The 18,136-nt window shown below is 50.1% G+C and overlaps 2 protein-coding genes across 3 annotated transcripts; one reads left to right on the top strand and one right to left on the bottom strand.

Annotated features, from left to right (window-relative positions):
- Positions 1-1,101: 1,101 nt before the first annotated feature.
- AHSA1 (activator of HSP90 ATPase activity 1) lies at positions 1,102-6,879 on the bottom strand. Of its 2 annotated transcripts, none has more exons than XM_083838093.1 (9): positions 6,667-6,879; positions 6,374-6,564; positions 6,119-6,201; positions 5,646-5,763; positions 3,944-4,032; positions 3,508-3,642; positions 2,637-2,738; positions 1,914-1,965; positions 1,102-1,515 (listed from the first exon to the last, which is right to left on the bottom strand). In XM_083838093.1, exons 1-9 carry the CDS (start codon positions 6,744-6,746, stop codon positions 1,343-1,345), a joined length of 1,023 nt encoding a protein of 340 aa, XP_083694219.1. In that variant the 5' UTR covers positions 6,747-6,879; the 3' UTR covers positions 1,102-1,342. The 2 variants fall into 2 exon arrangements, with proteins under 2 accessions (XP_083694219.1, XP_083694220.1); XM_083838094.1 differs by having other exon boundaries at positions 1,107-1,515; positions 3,508-3,639; positions 6,667-6,859.
- Positions 6,880-6,964: 85 nt separating this feature from the next.
- On the top strand, positions 6,965-18,061 carry VIPAS39 (VPS33B interacting protein, apical-basolateral polarity regulator, spe-39 homolog). The gene is made up of 20 exons (XM_083837986.1): positions 6,965-7,068; positions 7,164-7,256; positions 7,335-7,434; positions 8,282-8,425; positions 9,415-9,453; positions 9,760-9,824; positions 10,751-10,807; positions 11,766-11,858; positions 12,506-12,539; positions 12,973-13,075; positions 13,162-13,189; positions 13,382-13,455; positions 14,008-14,083; positions 14,379-14,513; positions 15,085-15,126; positions 15,542-15,631; positions 16,051-16,137; positions 16,492-16,581; positions 16,764-16,868; positions 17,143-18,061. Exons 2-20 carry the CDS (start codon positions 7,164-7,166, stop codon positions 17,161-17,163), a joined length of 1,476 nt encoding a protein of 491 aa, XP_083694112.1. The 5' UTR covers positions 6,965-7,068; the 3' UTR covers positions 17,164-18,061.
- The last annotated feature ends 75 nt before the right edge of the window (positions 18,062-18,136 follow it).

Genomic DNA, 18,136 nt, shown 5'->3' with positions numbered 1-18,136 from the left:
ACTTCCTTTTCTGTCATATAGAACTGTTTCGTACCACTTTCTTGACGTTCATAAGCACTGTATCACAAATAATCACTCCAGAATAGTGGGAGGAAAAAGGCTAGAAATGCTCTCCACATTCTAAAAGGCAACTCAAACTGTGTCTGTTTACAAAAACAGATACATTTTTCCTGCCTTCTATTTTCCACATTCCTCCTGCTATGTTTTTTCCTGTCTTCTACAGATGAGGATGGCTATGTGTTATTGAGTTAAAAGACAAAAAACAACCCAACAGAAAAGCACAGTAATTCTCATGCAGCAACACTACTTCTGGTTTGCTGGTGCTGCTCTGCAGATCACCACTAGCAATAACCATAATATGCAAGAGAAGCTGATGCCTAAAACATAAAAATCTAGCACTTCAGTCACCTAGAGGTTAGGCAGAGTGACGCTTCCAAGTGGAACTCACCTCTCCCCTCCCTCCCCCCAAATAACCAGTTTATGTTATATTATGTTATGTTAGAAGATACCTCAGAGAACAGGCTGTACTAGCAGAAGACAACAAGCTAATGGCTCTTCCTCACCCACAGAGGCGACAGCTGAAGTGGGGTCAGCCAGAAGTACCGCACCTTGTTTATCTTAGAGGAATAAATCCCACCCCCATTGAGTCTAGTTTGTTTTGGCCTGAAGCTCTTAGCAGTAGCTGACCCTTGCTAGAACCATCTCGTAGGTGAGTTTGCCCAGCAGTGGTTTGCTAATTTCCTTGGACACTGAGTGACAAAATAATCATCGTTCTTGCAGAGCAGGCTAGTATGAGTGCATGAAAGGATTGTTAGAGAGTGATACGCAAGGGAGGAGAGGGATAGCTTTAACATGATCTTAGATCCCTTCAAAAATGGGAAGGGTTCGAAACATTTACTAGCAGATCAAAAGCAGAGAGAAAGCAAGCAGCTGCTCAAACTAAAAACTGCATCAGGCTCATGCTCTCCACTCACCCAGAAGTGAGGAGTAAATCACATTGGGATCAACACTCCTCACTGATCGGTGTTTTTCCAGACAGATCCCTCCCTCAGCCTGGCCCCCAAACCTTTGAACTTAAGCTGATCTGAACACGCAAGTACCGTGGTGTTTTTTTAAGTTAGGTTTATTTAGCAATAGAAGTATGTACATGTAAGAGAATCCCCTGCAGCACGAGACATGCACAAAGCAGTGAGGGACTGAAAGTGGTGCTGCTCAATGGCCTTCCTCATCACCTGTCATCCCACTCTACCCAGCAGCAGGGCCAAGTTTAGAAAGGGAGAGGTAAGAAATGTATCAGTCCACGTGGCAGAGTCTTCAGGGAGAGCCTTTCCGACAACCATTATTAAAACAAGCGGGCGCCATAGCCAAATGTCTGTTTAATGCCCTCGAAGTAGTAGCGCTGCCAGCCTTGCTTTGTTCTTTCCTCCTCGCTGGCAGGAATGCCCTTGCCTTCCAAGCACACCTCCGTCTCACCACCTTTGTCAGTGAAGTTCAAGGTAATCGTTGCGAAGTGCCCTAGGAGGAACCAAAACAAATCTGTCAGCAGGATGCGGTACGCTCTACTCCTCTCGCACAGCACCGCTTAAAAAGAGACTCCCCCCGGATCCTCCCCAGTAGGATCTATTTATGACAGCTGCAGGCCTTCCTCAGAAAGAGAGGGAGGAGAGAGCTCTATTTTCATAGGGTTCAAAGCAGTTGCAGCCACAGCCAAGCAAGCTGAAGCTGCTGCTTCCTTGTTCCCGATCCTCGGCTGGTGCTAACCAGTGGATCACGACTCTGACCCCACTGTGCGGGATATGAACCTGGGCTGAGGCACCCTGGTCGCTAGCCGGAGCACTGTGTGGGAAGTGGGGCCAGAATCCTTCCAACACAGGCTCCAGTTGTAATACCAGAGTCCATTTTGGGCTACTTACCAGCTGGCCAAGATTTAAATCTCCATTTCATAACAAGTTGCTTCTCAGGGACCTTGGAAAGAGACAGAGAGAGACACTGAGGCGTAGTAGTTTTTGCACATCCCCCAGTCTAACTGAAAGCAACTACAACTGTGCTGGATCTTAAGTCCCTCAAGAACACCACAAACTGATTTTAAGTGGCACTTTCTTTCCACCCCTCTTTTAGGAAGGCAGACCAGGCTAAACCTGAAGCAGGCATGGGCAAGAACATGGGAAAAAGTAATTTTGGAAGCCTTAGAGATTCAGACTCCAATAGCAGCCCACATAATATGGGTGCAAGTTCTGAACACTGTACATCACGTTCAGGTACTATGTATCACTGGAAGAAAGTCCCTAAGACAGATTCCCTGTCCACAAGACTTTAATGGCACAAGGGCTGAAGAGGAAAAGGGTCAGCTGCTATCTTTAATACGTCTCCCACCCTCAATAACTAATTAAAATCACACAAAGACAGGGCAGATGAAGGACTAGATGCCAGATTTTCTCCCCAGGCTAAAGTCCCATGCATTTACTTCTCCTATAGGGAACCCTCCAATAGCCACAGCAATTATACGTAACTACCAGACGCCAGCTAGGGATTCCTGATTAGTGAATTACAACTCAACTACAATATTATAAAACTGCTGCTTCAAAAACAAAAGGGCTGCCCCGAAGCAAGATGCACCTGCACTAGTTAGTACTTACTAGGTCAACAAACTCTCCTGTGACGCTGCCATCCAGCAACTGGAACTTGCCTCCTTTATCAGCCTCCAGGGCTGCTTGTGCGTGGGTGAAAGCTTGGACCATCTGAAAAGAATTCAGGAGGAGACCAGGATTACTTGACATTATCCACTTGCAAAATTATTGCCTAATAGCTCCCACCTAGCTACAAAACTTCTGGAAGAGGAGGTGAGTTAACAGTATGAGGTCTTCAACAAGACAAGACAAAAACCCTGCCCCGGCCAGAAAAGCACAGCTATAGCCACTACAGCAGCATCTAGCTTACTAAGGGAAAAGAACCCCCAGCTTTCACTGTGTGCTCTGCATGCGTGTTCTCTAAACCATGCTTTGATTTACCCTGACGAATTCCTTAACGAAACCTGGTCCAATGAAAAGATGGCATTTTGATGGTTTTATTTATTTATTTTTTATTTAACCAAAAGCTAAGACCATGTTTAGATAACGATACAATGCTACTGTCTGTACCAACACCATGTAGAAGTATGCAGGGAGAGGATCTATTCCCTAAGAAGGCTAATAGCACCTAAACTTAAAAGGAAAAAACAAAATCCAAAAGCACGCAACTGCAAATCCCAAGAGATGCGATCACATGCAGTAAGGGACACACCTACAGCCAGGTGCTGACAGCAGTCTGGAGCTGGCTGCTGGCTGGCATTAACAGTCTCTTGTCAGCTGCAGGAAAAACGCACGCACGAGCTTTATGCAACTGTTCTGCAGACCAGCTTTCTTGTTGCATTCTCACGTATTGCGAGTGTCCTACAGAATGCCTTAAAACGCTTCTTACAAACAACCTCCTACGTGCAACAAACAGCTCCCAGAACGAGCCTGGACTTACCTCTTGAGTAACGAATACCCGGTAGAGCTCCTCAGGAGATGTTAAGAACGTGTCCTTCAAGCTGATCTTACACGTAGGGATCTTGACTCCTATGGACTTGGACTGCGACGTGGCAGAACTGCTGCTGGCAGCCTTCTAACAAAACAACAAACACAACTGAAAAACACACACACCTCTTCTCAGTCATCTCAGTAAACAGTCATGTATCCAAGGGAAAACCAAAGGCCTTGGGGAAACATGCAACACCGTGTTTGAGTATAAAAGGTAGATTTATTGGTCTGCTTGAATTAAGAAATAATTTCTGCTACAAGTGGAAACAGGCCTGAACCACAGGTTGACAGTTACTGCACACATATCCTACAACATTGTTCCTGTAAGCCCCAGAATCTAATACGCTTCTTCAGAGATCCAAAAGCATGTTTGCAGTTTTATTTACCTTGCGGTCTTCTGCTTTAGGTGCCACCTGAGGTGTTGTTTCCATGTGTTCACCATTCACAGTGGGCAGTATCATGCCCTGGGTGAATTCTGGAAAGACAGGAACGTGCCCATGAAACCAACAATAGATCAAATAGACCTTTAATCTCTTCTTGGAAACATACAATCAAAAGGGTCTTCCTGGTTTCTCCCCTGCTCTTGCTGGCAGCCCCATCTTGAAACCAGTTAAACAAACAAAAAAAGGTCAACAGGTCTCATTTTGCACTCGCTACTCCCCACTGAAGGCCATACAAAAACCTGTCTACAGCAAGAGTTAGGAACGTCCTTCCTATTCCTAGCCTAAACACACACCATCGTACACATCACTTTTCTACCAACACCGGCCTTGCACTTACATTGCTTATTTCCCCTTTCAATCCCCAATACAAACAGCAGTCAGGTTTCAGATACTTTTATCTTGATGATCTAAACAGATCAAACTTTAAGTTGCTTTTCAGACTGGTTCCCCATTTCTCAGATGGCTGTAGTACAGAATAAAGTTACTTCTAACTCCATCTTCAATTTATCCTTTTGGGCAACAGATGCCAGGGCAACACACAGAAACCCGGAGGAGGTCTCTCTGGTGCCCTGCCCAGCAGCACTGGTACTTCTGTAACTCCACTAGAAGCTTCAGCCCGTTTCGTCATCGCGTTTGCTCTTCCTAAAGCTCTGTCACTTCTGCCTTTACCTCTTACAGAACGGTTTGATCTCACCTTCCTCTTTGTCTGTTCCAACTGGCAAAATTCCATCGTTTAACAGAACTTCATGAAAAATTCTGTTACCCCAAATGCTGCAATACTGATTTCCCACCAGCTACTCTTTATTCCACCCCACAAGATCATATGGTTCTTTCTGAACATCATTCTCATCTTCCTCTGGGTGACGGCACCTCCCTCCCAGTTTGAACAGTGAAATTTAAAAACCCAAGGGCACAGAAACTTGATCCAGCGACCTGTGGTGGTTTATACTGAAAGAAACTTGAATGTCGAGTGTTTGTGGTGGAATGTAGTAAAATAAATACAAAAAGCAACTTTAGTGTTTCCAGCCTGTACTAGAAAGCAGAGCTGAACTCTACCAAAGCACATTGCTGGAATCAGAGATTCATTTTTCTAAAAAAGTGTTTTTGTTCCAGATGCCAAGACCGCTCACTCAGCGACACCAGCAAAACCTGCAGAGTAACTTCAAGTTGTCAGCTATTCTCAAATCCAAATAGCCCCAGACGCCTTTTCATTGCGCTGCTTTTCTCTTTTGCCACACTAGTAGAGAAAACACCACCTTCGAATGGAGCGAGCTCACTAAAGGCCAGATCGTGCCACACGCAGCGGCTGACACTCTGCATCACCATGGTAGCAAACACATGTTACCAGGTTCGTTTTCCCTATAGCTGACCTTCAGCAGGTGAAGGACAGTCCCAGTTTTAAAAGACAGCCATCAGAAAATACTCTTTATTAATGGATTCCCACCAAAGTCAACCTGGGCTGCACTACAGTGTCTGCAGACAAAAGTGCTTCTCGCCAGACACTAACCATTTCATAAAGAGGTAAAAAGATAACGGTTGTTTCTTAAACACCTTCCTGAGGAGGGGAACATTTCCTCTTCTCTACCCCTAACCCTTATTTAGGGCTACCCATAAGGGTCCCACAACACCTCTCCTTCTCACATACCTGTTTTGAGAGTGCTGATATAAGTTTTTATTGCATCTCTGATCTTTTCTGCACCCTCTTGCTTCATCAGGGTCTTCAAGTTAGTGTCAGGCTCATCTTTAGCAAGGCTGACAAGGATCTAAACAAGAAGGACAAGTGCTGGTTAACGAACCCGTGCTTGCACGGTCCTTTTGTTACTTGATCCAACATCACAGCTGGACTTCAGCTACGTTTTCACAAGCAGCAGTGCAGTTTTACAAAGTCTTTCACTTCATCTACTGCCGGCCTACAGCAACATACACATCCACCTAAAACCCTCCGCGTGCTCCAGACAGATCCCATATATATGAAAGGCAAAAATTAATTTGACAAAGGACACAATAAGAACTTAGCAGTCTCTAACACAGGAAATTTCTACGCAAAGGAAACATGCCCTGAGGACTCTCCCTAGAACAGCAGCACATCCAGCAGTACCAGCCTTTAGCCGGGCTTACCTCAACTTCATCGACGTCGTTCTCATCGGAGAGATTGGGAATCTCCACGTAGCCTTTGTACTTCACTCCCGTCTTCGAGGTGCCTGCAATGACAGCGATTTTGTCCAGCCCAACGTTTCTTACTGCGGTCGTTCTGCGAGCACCGTTACGGCGCATCACGACGCGGCGCTTCTCGTTACTGCTATTCCCAATGAGGCGGGCACCCTTAATCTCCCCCTCAAACCCGGCCTCGAAGCAGGAGAAGCCGCCACTCACCGGTCCACGCCAGCTTGATCGCCCACTCGTAGAAGAAGATGAGCTTCCCCTTGCGGTTGTTGATGGAGGCCTCCCCGTCCAGCTTGCTCACTTCGGTCACCTCGCAGGCCCCCTCCTCGCCCTCCACCCGCACGGGCAGCAGCAGGGCCTTCAGCCGCTCCGTGGACCAGTTGGAGGCATCCCGCTCCGTCCTGGGGGGAAGCGGGGCGCTCCGTGACAGGCCCTCACGGCCCGACCCGTCCCCCCCAGCCCCGGGGGCGCCTCCCGCGGCCCGGCCGGGCCCCGCCGCTCACCAGTGCCAGTTGTTGACGTTGGTGGCGTCCGCCCGCTGCTCCACGATCCACCGCGGGTCGCCCTCGCCCCACTTGGCCATCGGGACCGCCGCCGCCTCCTCCTCCTCCCTCCCGTGGAAGCTGCTAGAACCGCCGGCCGCCCGCCTTCCGCCGCCGGCACGCTCCCTTCCGCCGCCCTCCCCCCGCCGCGCCCCGCCCCGGCTCCGGGGTTCCGCCGCGAGTTTTCGTTCCGCCCGGCTCTCCTCGGGCGCCGCCCGCGCGGGGCACGCCGGGACTCGTAGTCCGCGTGCGGGGGAGGGGAAGGGCGGGAGGGCGGCGGGCGGACTACGAGTCCCGGCGTGCCCCGCGCGGGCGGCGGCTGTACCTCAGCGGCCGGTGCCGGTGCCTGGGGCGTGAGGGGAGGTGAGCGGGGAGCGGGCGGGGAGCGGGCGGGGGCCGGGGCCGGGGCCGGGAACCGGGGGCTGGGGTCCTGAGGCCGCCGCCCGTTGCCGTTGCAGATGAGCCGGTCGCGGGCGGACGAGGAGGAGTACTGGCACAGCTCCAAGTGCCGGGCCTTCACCTTCGACGACGAGGACGACGAGCTGTGCCAGGTAGGGGCCGGCTGCCCCGCGGGGCCCCCCGAGGCTCCCCGGCAGGCGGCCTGAGGCGAGCCCCGTGTCTGTCCGCAGCTGAAGGAGTCCAAACGGGCGGTGAACAGCCTGCGGGACATCGTTGACGATGATGAGGATGAGCTGGAGAAGGTCAGCTGGAGCGGGGAGCCCGTGGGAAGTGAGTGCAGGCCCCGTGGTCTCCCGAGGCCCCTTCCCACCCGTACGGTTCTGTGATTTTGTCAAATGTACTTCTGGCGGCGGTGGGCATAACCTCAGGACCCACGCACGATGCCATCTGCTTTTTTTTGGAGCTCATTACCCGCAGAAAATGTGGCGCTTGCTAGCCAGTGGGCATCATCCAAGCGGTGACATTTTAAATACAGATCACCCAGGGAGCCTTCAAGGAGCCCCTTCTTGGCCTGTGCTGCAGCTCCTCCCACCAGTGCAGACTTTTTCTTTTCCCATCAGCTATTCTGTTGTACCACCTTGTCCTAAAACATGTGAAAAATGCATGAAAAAAAGGGAAAACTGGCTTGAACAAACAAAAAAAAAGAGATGAATGCACGTGAACATTGACAGCTGTTTTGTCTGTGTGGGGAGGAAAACTATCTTAGTTTTCCAGTGTCCGGGGAGGTATGCTCCTATTTGTCCATAATCTGAGGTAAGACAGGGATTCTCCGTCTTGCTTTGTACCTCTGGAGTGCAGATGATGCTTTACCCCATAAAAGACACACAAACGTTGGGTGGCGTATGCTTTTTTAAGATAATCCATAACAAGTTGTACAGCATTGCTGAAATGCAGCCGTTTCTGGAGGGCAATGAGCAGCTGTTTGACCAGCACTGTTACATGAGATCGGGGTTCTGCACAGTGCATCCGGTCAGCACTGGGCTGTCAAACTTAGCAGGACATGTTAGTGCAGAACTGACCGGGACACGCTTGGTAATATTCCTGCCCTGCCATAAGAACTTTGTTTACAGAGAGGTTTTCTCTTTCTCTGTTCTGAATAACCTCTGTCTGTGCACAGGCATCTCCTGGTCAATCAAAGAGACCGCCTCCAGCAGCACTAGCTCCCTGGAAGGCCGAGACTCCAGCCTACAGAAGGGCTCTTCCTCCAATGCCGCTTTACCCAAGCAAGTTTCCTCCTACTCCCTAAGCAGCCTATTCAAAGGTGAGGTTCCTCGTACACAATGTGGGCAAATGGCTTTTCCCTCAACAATATCAAGGGGGAAATCAAGTTACCTTATGTAAATAGGTTGTATTGAGTGTATTACAAAACAGGGGAGCTCCGATCCCTCTTCACTGTGAGTGTCTCTGTCACTGGTCAGAAATTGGTGACTGTGCCTGCCTTGTGCAGAAGATAGGCAGCTCTCCTGTTGTGGGAGGTGGCTTTGGGGATTTTGGCTTCCTGTGAGCTAGGTTCCACAGAATAGCAAGGTAGAGCACAGCACTTTACCACAATCTGTTTGCACAGTGGAAAAGAGCAGGCTACAAAAGGACTGGTTTGATCCATGTGGGCCTCATCTGACCCTCATTGCTGTAGGGAGAACAAGTTGGTTGCTCTTTAGTTGGAGCTCAGCTGGCTGCTGCTGATGGGTTCAGTGCTGCTGGTAGCAGCAGTGGTAGCGTAGCTGGCTGGTGGGGGAATTGTGCAGCAGGGCATGGGGGACATAAACAGCTTGTACGAGTTCGGCTCTCTTGTGTCTCAGTTGGGCAACATGCCAGCTTTTGCTTTGTCGCTTTCTCTGGGGTGTTTTTCTACTAACAGCTTTGATAATAGAGTGATAAAAAGGCATCAGAGTTGCAGCCGTGGTGAGCAAAGCTGTGTTGTGGTGGCCTAAGCAGTGCTGCATGCTGGAGCCTCAGCTCTGCAGGTAGAGGAGCAAACTCAGGCTCTCTAACCTCTCCCAGCTTTGGCAATGAGAAGGCAGATAGGGCTAGGGTGCAGCATGGGTTGTGATGGCACAGGCTATTTCAAAGCCTCAGACTGCAAGCAGGTGAGCCCCAGGTATGCCAATGTGGCATGTATCTGTGTAGAGTGGCCTGTTCTGCACTGGCATGGCTGCAGCTCACCAGGTTGCAGTCTAGACCCGTGTTCCCTCTGCAAGAGATGTTACCAGAGAAGAGACAAGTCTTTCATGAGTTTTGTTTTGATTGCAGGACGAAACAAACTTCCCAGTTTACAGTCCCTTTCAGATGGTAAGTTCTGAACCCCTGCCTCGTTTTGGGATGGGTGCAGGTTTGCATAAACCACAGCATTTCCAAAAATGAGCAGTGTCGTCTTCCTAGTATTGCAGGAATGGGTTGCCTGAAAGTTCTTCAGCAAACCAGCAAAAGGGTTGGCGTGATGATTCGAGGGAATCTATTTATGTACAACTGATGACTGTTGGGTTTAAAGCAACTTTGGATTGCCATTTGATGCTTGAAACCAAGGAAAGGGCAATTTTGGAAGTGGATATGAGCCAGGATTTTGATGCGCTCCTCAGTTTTGTCCTTCCCTTTCAGCCCTCTCAGACACAGGAGTTAAAAACTATGCCCCAGAGCTGCGCAGACCGAAAGCTGAGTACAAGGTGAGCAGCCCATGTTTGTAGTGCTGAGATGAGAGCTTTTTGTGCTCTGAAGGTTTTATGGGAATTGATTAATTGCTATTTCAGACAGCAGAGGGCAATGCAGGGATAAGGACAGGGAGCTGCCAAATGCAGACCCAGCCTCACAGCTGGTTTAGGTGTTCTCTGTTTTAACGCAGAAGTAGGGAGCTTTGCTGAGGATATTAGTTATTCCTTCTCCTGCTGAAGGCCCAGCGGTCTCTGTGAAAAGGATTTCTAAATAGTGCTTTGCCAATAAACTGCTTTCATGTTTGGTCAGGTGAACTGTGCTCCTTAAAAGAAACCTGAAGGTTTCTAAACTTGTTGTTCATGAATCACTGGGACAGGGAGGGCACAGACATGGGGTACCAGCTGGCAGGAGTGTTCTTCTCCCATAGAGGCAGTGCTAGGTGTTGCAGAATCCAGGGGTTTTGGGGACTGAGTGAAGTCCTCTTGTCCCAGCCTAGCAGATGTGAGGCTGTGGTTCCGTGTCCACAGGTCCAGACTGTAACAAGGCTGAGCACACATTCCCAACAGATGCAGACAGGCACAATGCTAGCACAGCTGGCCACACAGATTAACACAGACAGAAGCCAGTGCCTTTACCAGCAGACATAAACACACAGCGTTCAAGCCAGACCCTGAGCCTCCTTTCTCTCTGACCAGTATTGAATTCTACTAGTGCACTAAAAAAAAAATAAAAGCACTCTATGAGCCTTTCCAGCAGCTGTTCTGCGCCCTTATGCTCAGAACATCTGACCTTCAGTTATATATTGACTTGAGACACTCGTGTGCAGTGGTTCCCTAGTAGGGAGGAACTGGATCAGCTTTTTTTTTTTTCCCCCCTCTTATATTTAGATTTTCAATAATTCATTGTTCTCTTGAGTTGCTCTTTGTTTCTCTCGTGGCAGGATTACAGCAGTGACTGGAGCCCCAAAGATACAGTCAGGCGAATGCAGAGGGGCAAGGTAAGAATATTCCTCGTTCTTCTGCTTGTGAGAGAAGGAGGGGGGGGTGCTCCCAAGCTGCTTTATGTTTCTCCATGCTTCTGGCTGTTCCAGGAGCAGGAAGGGGATCCATGCTGCGTGCAGCATCTGCCAGGGATGGTGCTGTGCCTGTCTGTTGCTTTGCCAGGTGGCAGTGCAGAGATCACTGTGGAGATCACTGTAGCTCAGGAGCAGCAGAAGACCTGCAGGGTTTTGTTGGGTTGTTAACTGAGTCGTCTGCTCAGCTAGTCTTTGACAGGAGGTACCTGAACTGCTACACCCCCTCTACCCTTTCCACTCCCTGGGGCTCAGTTTATGGAAAAGATCCAAGGCTTTGGGGCTTTATTTCACTTCTTAGTTGGTGGCAAACGGAGGGATGAAGATGGAATCTTAGTGTCGGCTGCCTCAGTTTGCAGCGAGTGCACAGGAGTTGTGTGCAGCCCTTAAGAACTGCCTTCGAAGCTACCTGTCCTTAATAGTTGCCGTGCTGAGGCATGCTGGACAGAGGGCAGGTGGACCAAAGGCTGAGAGAGGCCACAATTACAGGATAAGAAGAAGCGGGCAGTCGTGCGGTTCTACTTTTCCATTCTCCTCCATGGCAAGAACGCTATGGAGTTCCCTCCTACTGTCAGGACTGGTGGTTTGTGGCATGCAGGGAAGTTTGGCCTTGTTGCGAGAGTGTTTGTGCCAAATGTATGGTGTCTGCTGTCCTAACCCAGGCAGTAACGAGGGCTAACTCTCCAACCTCAGCTGACAGATTCCCAGGGATCGCACAGCACATGGCTTCAGCTGAATGGAAAGTTCTCCAGCGGTTGGTGGGGCAGTTATTTGTGTTACTGAAGGGCTCATGCGGAAAGACTGGGTAACACCTTAGGGCTTGATTCAGCGTGGGGACTTGCCTGATGTCTTGTATGCCTACTTACACCTCTTCTTTCTCCAGGTCTGCTCTCTAGAGAGATTTCGCTCCCTGCAGGACAAGCTGGTGCTCTTGGATGAAGCTGTGGCAGGGCACGATGGGAATGTCATTACAGCTGTGAGTCCTGCTGGGGGCACACAGGGCTGGGAACTCCTGGGTGACCCCGCAGAGGGTGCTTGTGTGGACAGTCAGTTGGCCACCTCATCTTGCAAGATGCGGTTTCTTTAGTTCAGGTGAAGAAGTTACTGAAAATTGTCAAAGCTTAAGGCTGGAAAGTTCCATATTCCTGCAGGCTTTCCTGCCAGTCTGCAGGAATAATAATAAGGAACCCGATCCTTCAGCCCTCAAAGGGCTCTTTGCAGCAACTTCTCAAAGGCCAAGGTTTAATCTGCTCACTGCAGCACAAAAGATTTGAGGGACTTCTCCAGTTTTTCTGGTTTCCACAGCATCAGGCAGCAAGTGGAGCTGTGTCAAAGCTTCCCCCATCCAGGTATTTTAAGTCCTCGGATGCTTCAGGGAAAGTTTTTTCTTGGTCTCGCTAAGCTAAGCTCTGGAGAAGCCTGGCAGCTGTGGCCCTGGCTCACTGCTTGCCTTGTGTCCAGTGGGTTGCAGAATTCAGCTGAGCACTGTAAGAGCTGTGCCTTCAGACACCCTTGCAAAAGTTTCCCTAGACCTGGGCCAAACTTGACAGTTTGCTGTCTCTCTGTCTTAATTCTGGTGAAGACTGGTATGTTCAGCTGAGAGCTGCCTCTCTGTGCTCACAGGTCCTGATATTCCTGAAACGGACGCTCAGGAGAGGTAAGTGTGCCTGGGGTGAGGGTTTCAGTTAAGGACAGAGGCTAGTTCTTTCACCAGCTGCAAGTCACAGAGAGACAGCAGCTGAGGTATTGCTGCTTTACTGAGTGTGAAATATTCTTGCAGTGAGTGTAACGTGGGAGGGGGGTGGTGGTGCCCATCAAGGTCCCAGAGGGGAGCTTTAAACGCTGGGAGGTGGTGGTGGTGATGGGGTAAATGAGAATGAATCTGTAGGAGTAGCACTCTGCTGGGAATTCACCCAGCAGCCTCGTGAGTGTGCCTCTTCTGTGCCATCGCCCCGCAGACCAGGCTTTGAGGTGGGGAAGGTTGCTGAATCCTGCTAACTGCTTGCAGCTCCGTGCACCGTGTGTAACCCCCTCTGGCTTGGTCATGCTAGCTTCTTTTACCCACATGTGCACATCCCTCTCTCCTGTAGAAATCTTGTTTCGGGAGCTGGAGGAGCGGCAGGTGGCCTTGTGTCATCTGATCCATTTCCTCAAGGAGACCGGCGAGCAGAAGATGCTTCTGGACCTGCTCAGGTGAGGCTTTGCGCAGCCACGTGGCAGATCTGAGCACGCTGCTAGGTATCTCCCTCCAATTAATGCTTGCTTATTTCCTTTTGCAGGTTCCTAGACAGGACTGAGGAAGTTGCTGTGAGTATTCCCAGGAGCAGAAGCTCCTTTTACGTGGTGAAGAGGGTGCACTGAGCATGAAAAGGGCAGGGAGAGGTGGCCGCAGGGTGTCTGGTTGTCAGACGAGAGCTTCGCGTCCCTGTTTCGCCCCCTGGAGTCCTGTACGTCCTAAATTCACGAGACAGACTGTGCTTCTTTTCCCTCTCCCTCCAGCTCTCTCAGTATCGGGAGCATTTGAACATCCAGGATGTAGAAAAGAGGAGGGAATTTCTGAAAGGATGCATTGGGTAAGGAAAAACGAAAAAGGGTGGGACGGATATGGGTGCTCCACAGAAGCTGGTAATAAAGAAAATCAGACGCCTGTCCAAGTACTGCAGCTTAAGTAGTTCCAAAATTGATGCTGGCTTTGCCTCGGTGGCAGCGAGGTATTGTGGACATAATGCAGACAGAAGAATTTGTGTTGATCACTAGTCCAGCATCTTTTGCTACTTACTTGGGGGCAGAAATGCTTTCTTGACCTTCTGATCGGGTTGTGAAGGGTAAAAGCGTGGGTGCCTGAGCGCTTAAGGAAATTGGTAACATCAGCTTTAGGTTTTTCTATAAGGGACGCCACATAATTTTTCCTTCTGTGGAGCTTGTCTAGGAGAAAGCCATCTGGAGAGGGCAATGAGGCAGGGTTGATGGGGCAAGAGCTTGAGTTACCTACTCTCAGGCTGGGAAGAGTAGGGGGTGTTCCCCGCATCCCTGTATGTGGAGAGCGTGGTCAGCAGAGAAAAACTTCCCTCCAAGTGTGCTGCATTAAGAGCTGCTGACTGTTTTCTTCCCGCGTGTCTGGCCAGGCTGCCATTTTCACCGGAGGATATCTCCCACATCCAAGACCATTACACACTGCTGGAGAGACAGATCATAATTGAGGTATGAAATCTTTCTTTTGCTGGTCAGGAGGTGACTGCAACTATCTGTGAGATCCCTATCTGTCCCTAACTCATACTGCTCTGCATCTAAACAGCCTGCCTGGCTAGTGTAGCTTAACTGCTCTGCAAGCTGCTGCGCCAGACCCACGTGTGAAATAGCAGACATCAGACTGCGTGGCGTGTTGAGGCTGTGCTTGGGCTTTGCTATCACAACACTCTGCCCAGGTCTATACCCCGTAACTAGGTCAGGCAGCTGCCCTGAGTCATGCTCACCCTCTGTCTGTTTATTTCCTCAGGCCAATGATCGACACTTGGAGACGGCTGGGCAGTCAGAGATATTTCGGAAATACCCTCGCAAGGCCTCAATTCTCAACATGCCACTAGTGACCACTCTCTTCTATTCCTGTTTCTACCACTACACAGAGGCTGAGGTGAGGTTGATGTGGTAGAGGACCAAGGTTACATCTCATCCCTGTAGCCCTCAATATGAGAGGTGGTTAAGCTGGGCATGTTCAGGAAAGAAGGGGGGGTCATATTTCATCCGCAAGAGAGACCAGAGAAATGAAGCTACCTCAGCCATCCGGGACCAGGTTGGAGATTTCTTATGTGCTCTAAGAAAGGACATTCAACCTAGGGTGGCCTATCACTGAGTTACACCCTAAAAGAAATCACTGTCTTGTGCTGCCTCCAAGCAGACAGAAATAGTCCTTAAAATTAGTCCTTAATCCCATGAGGCTGAGGTGTATGATTCTGGTCTCTGAAGTGCTGGAGGTGCAACAGCTTGAGAATGTAGGGAAAACCAAACCAGAGACCTAATGGAGTAGGTTAGTTGCTCTTTTCTGTCAGTTTTTCCTTTGTCACTGTAATGAGCAAAAAGCTCATGAAGACTATGATAGCAGGGAGATTCGTCATGTGCAGGGCAAATGCCTTACAATGAAAGGTGTTTGAACTTCTGTCTTGGCCTCCTCTGTTGAGTTTGCACTGACTGTCTGCTCTCTCTAGGGAACATTCAGCAGCCCAACCAATCTGAAGAAAACATTTAAGGTATGTGAGCTTCCTGCCGGCAGCACCGGCTGAAAATGTGGGCAACCGAATTGTGTTTAGCGAGGGGGCTGGGCAGGAGTTTGAGAGGCTCAGCACGGAGGCGGGGGTTCAGGGGAGGCACTGTATTCTCCTTGGGCAGGCCTATTCTGGAAGCTCAGAAATGCAGGTGGGAGTCATGTGGAGGCTTTCACTGTCCCACTGAGCAGGGGCCAATGCATACTGACTGCAACAGCACTTGCAAATCCCTGCCTCCTGCCCTCTGCAGTGCTGACAGGGGTCTCAGGCAGTATCTCACTTCCTTGCCTGGCTGTTGGTATGATTTCTGACAAGGCTGGGGGCAGGTGCCATTCCTCTGCATCCCACACAGGCCTTCTGAGCAGTGCTAGTGCTCTGACTGCAGCTCTGTGCCTTGCAGATTCCTGATAAGCAGTATGTGCTGACTGCCCTGGCTGCCCGTGCCAAGCTGCGAGCCTGGGAGGATGTGGATGCCCTCTTTACCACCAAGGTGAGTTGGGGAAAGCCTTGCTAGGAATTCAGTTCCAAGTGCTGATATCTGCTGCTGATAGCTGGCTTGTTCCGGAGTTACCAGACAGACTGGTTTCATTTCAGCAGGGCCCAGCAGGGCGTTACAATATATTTCTCCTTTCCCTGAGCTCTCCCGGGCCTGGACTGGTTGCAGCAACTGCGCCAGAGACGCAGGCTGCCCTTGTGCCCCTTTACCAAATGGTTCGCAGCCAGCCTGAGCCCAGCCACTGGTGAAGGGCTCTGCAAGTGGTGCATGTGGTGGCTGACGGGGTACGTTGCTGGCAGCTGGAGAGAGGTTATTTCTTCCTTCACCAGGGGAGAACCAGTTTCTTGCTTCCTCTTGCAGTGGCTGGAGGGATTGCCCGTTAGGATTAACAAAAGGTTTGGCTGTCATTCCAGAACTGGCTGGGCTACACCAAGAAGAAGGCACCTATTGGCTTCCACCGCGTGGTGGAGATCTTGCAGAGGAACAATGCACCTGTCCAGGTGAGCAAGGAACCACTGCCTGTGTCCTCTTGGTCTTCACTGGGATTTGAGACATGACTGATTCCCCAGGTGAGCTGCCCACAGAGCAAGCTCTCCACAGTGCATTGGCAGCCTTGTTTGCTGTGTTAACTTTAAACATATATGCTTCATCTATCTGGTAATGGCTAACCTGATCCATAGAAATGAGGTAGCACAGGACTTGGAGCTTTGTGAGCAAAGCTTTACTGCCCTTGGAGTCCTTAGCAGACTTGTCCCGGCCACTTGTTGCCTTAGGATGGACGGAGTCAAGTCTGTGTGGCCAGTGTACCGAAGTACCTGCAGAAGGGAGCTGACACACTCTTCCTTCCCTTGCAGGTGCTGCAGGAATATGTGCGCTTGGTAGAGGATGTGGAGACACGGTTGAACCTTGCCACAAAATACAAGTGCCACGATGTTGTCATAGATGTGAGTCCTTGCTGTGTGTCTGAAGAGAGGGGACAAAAGCTTGCTTTTTCTCCCCAGCTTTCCCATGCCAGTTTGCTGCCGTGTGCCTGGTGGGGGTTGCTTATTCCTGAGTCTTGGGAAACCTTCCAGCTGTGGAAGTGTCCCCTTCGCTCAGATGTGTGCTGGTTTTGCTGTTTGTTTAGACGTACAGGGATCTAAAGGATCGCATCCAGCTGATGGCATATAAATGCAAGGTGGAGAGAGGCTCTGCAGAAGAAGAGAAGATAAACAGCATACTCAACAACACAGTAAGAAACACCTACTTTTTATTATAGAAACTCTCATCAGACATGGCTCTTGGTTAGGTGTGCAGAAAGGGCATGGCTCTCCTACATTCTTTTCTCGCTTCTGGGAAGCTACTATTATGTTTGGGGTTGCATTCAGTGCAGGAATGAAGGGTGAAGTGATAGAAGTAGCACCTTACGGCCATAGTTCCCCTTTTCAGGGACTGGGCCTCAGCAGCTTGGCCTGAGGGATCTGCGGTCAGCACTGATGTTAGTCATGCCGCCTTCTCTCTTTTAGCAAATCCGATGGAAGAACTGAGCACCTGCGAGCAGCCTGCTTGGACGTTGCCTTGCCAGCGAGAGAGGAAACTGCAAAACCTGGTCCAGCGCCAACAGAGCAACTCTGTTACTACTCATTGCATGATCAGTGTTTGTTAGTGACAGTGGGTGCCCGCGGCTCGTGGGACAGAAGCGTTCAGGCTGGTTGAAGGCAGCGGCTCTGATGCAGCCAGTGAAACCATGGAACTGATCCACCAGGGTTGATTCCTTTTGGAATCTGATTCTCTTTGACCTGGCTGTAAGCCGGGCATGGCTTTTGTTTACAGAGGGAAGTTGCTGGGCAAGGCAAGGTTACATTTGCTCTGTGTGGTGTCTGAGTTTATAACTAGCAAGAGAAGAGGTCAGCCACGATCATGGGTCTCCAACAGACAGTGCTGACCAGTCCCTGTAACATTCAAGCTGGCTTCGGCATCACCAGTCATGGCTGTGGAGAGAGTAAAGCCAACTGGGCTGTGTTCTCCCCGCATCAGAGCGGGATGGGGGAAAGGGCCAGCTGCACCTTAAAGTCCATTTCTTTGTTTTGTTGTGGCTCACCCTAGGAAAAGAGGTGTTTCATGAACTCCTGCAGAGCCAGGGCAGCAGCCTCTGCCTCTATCCCCATGCTGGCACTCTGCAGCTCTCGGCAGATACCTTCATCAGGAAAGAGTGGGCACGTTGTGTGGAGCTGGTCAGAACCCTGCTGGGTTGGATGGAGAGCAAGGAGCGACCCTTCTCAGTCAGCGCAAACCTGCTGGCCCTAGCAACTCTTTTTTTTCTCTGAGTGTTATGCCAGAAAGGATTGAATTGCACTTTCTCAGAAAAACAACTCCTCAGGCAACTGCTGGCTTCATCCTTCCAGACTTCACTTCCGTTCCTTAAATAAAGCTGTCTCTTTCTCCTTGGGCTGTTTATTTCCGTCCCACATTGAGCACTTTGCCACTCTGTGTAGATCCTGAGCAATTTCTGACACCTTC

This window comes from Anser anser (assembly GCF_964211835.1).
Source record: "Anser anser genome assembly, chromosome: 5".
Lineage (NCBI taxonomy): Eukaryota > Metazoa > Chordata > Aves > Anseriformes > Anatidae > Anser > Anser anser.
This window is presented reverse-complemented; position numbering and strand designations above follow the sequence as displayed.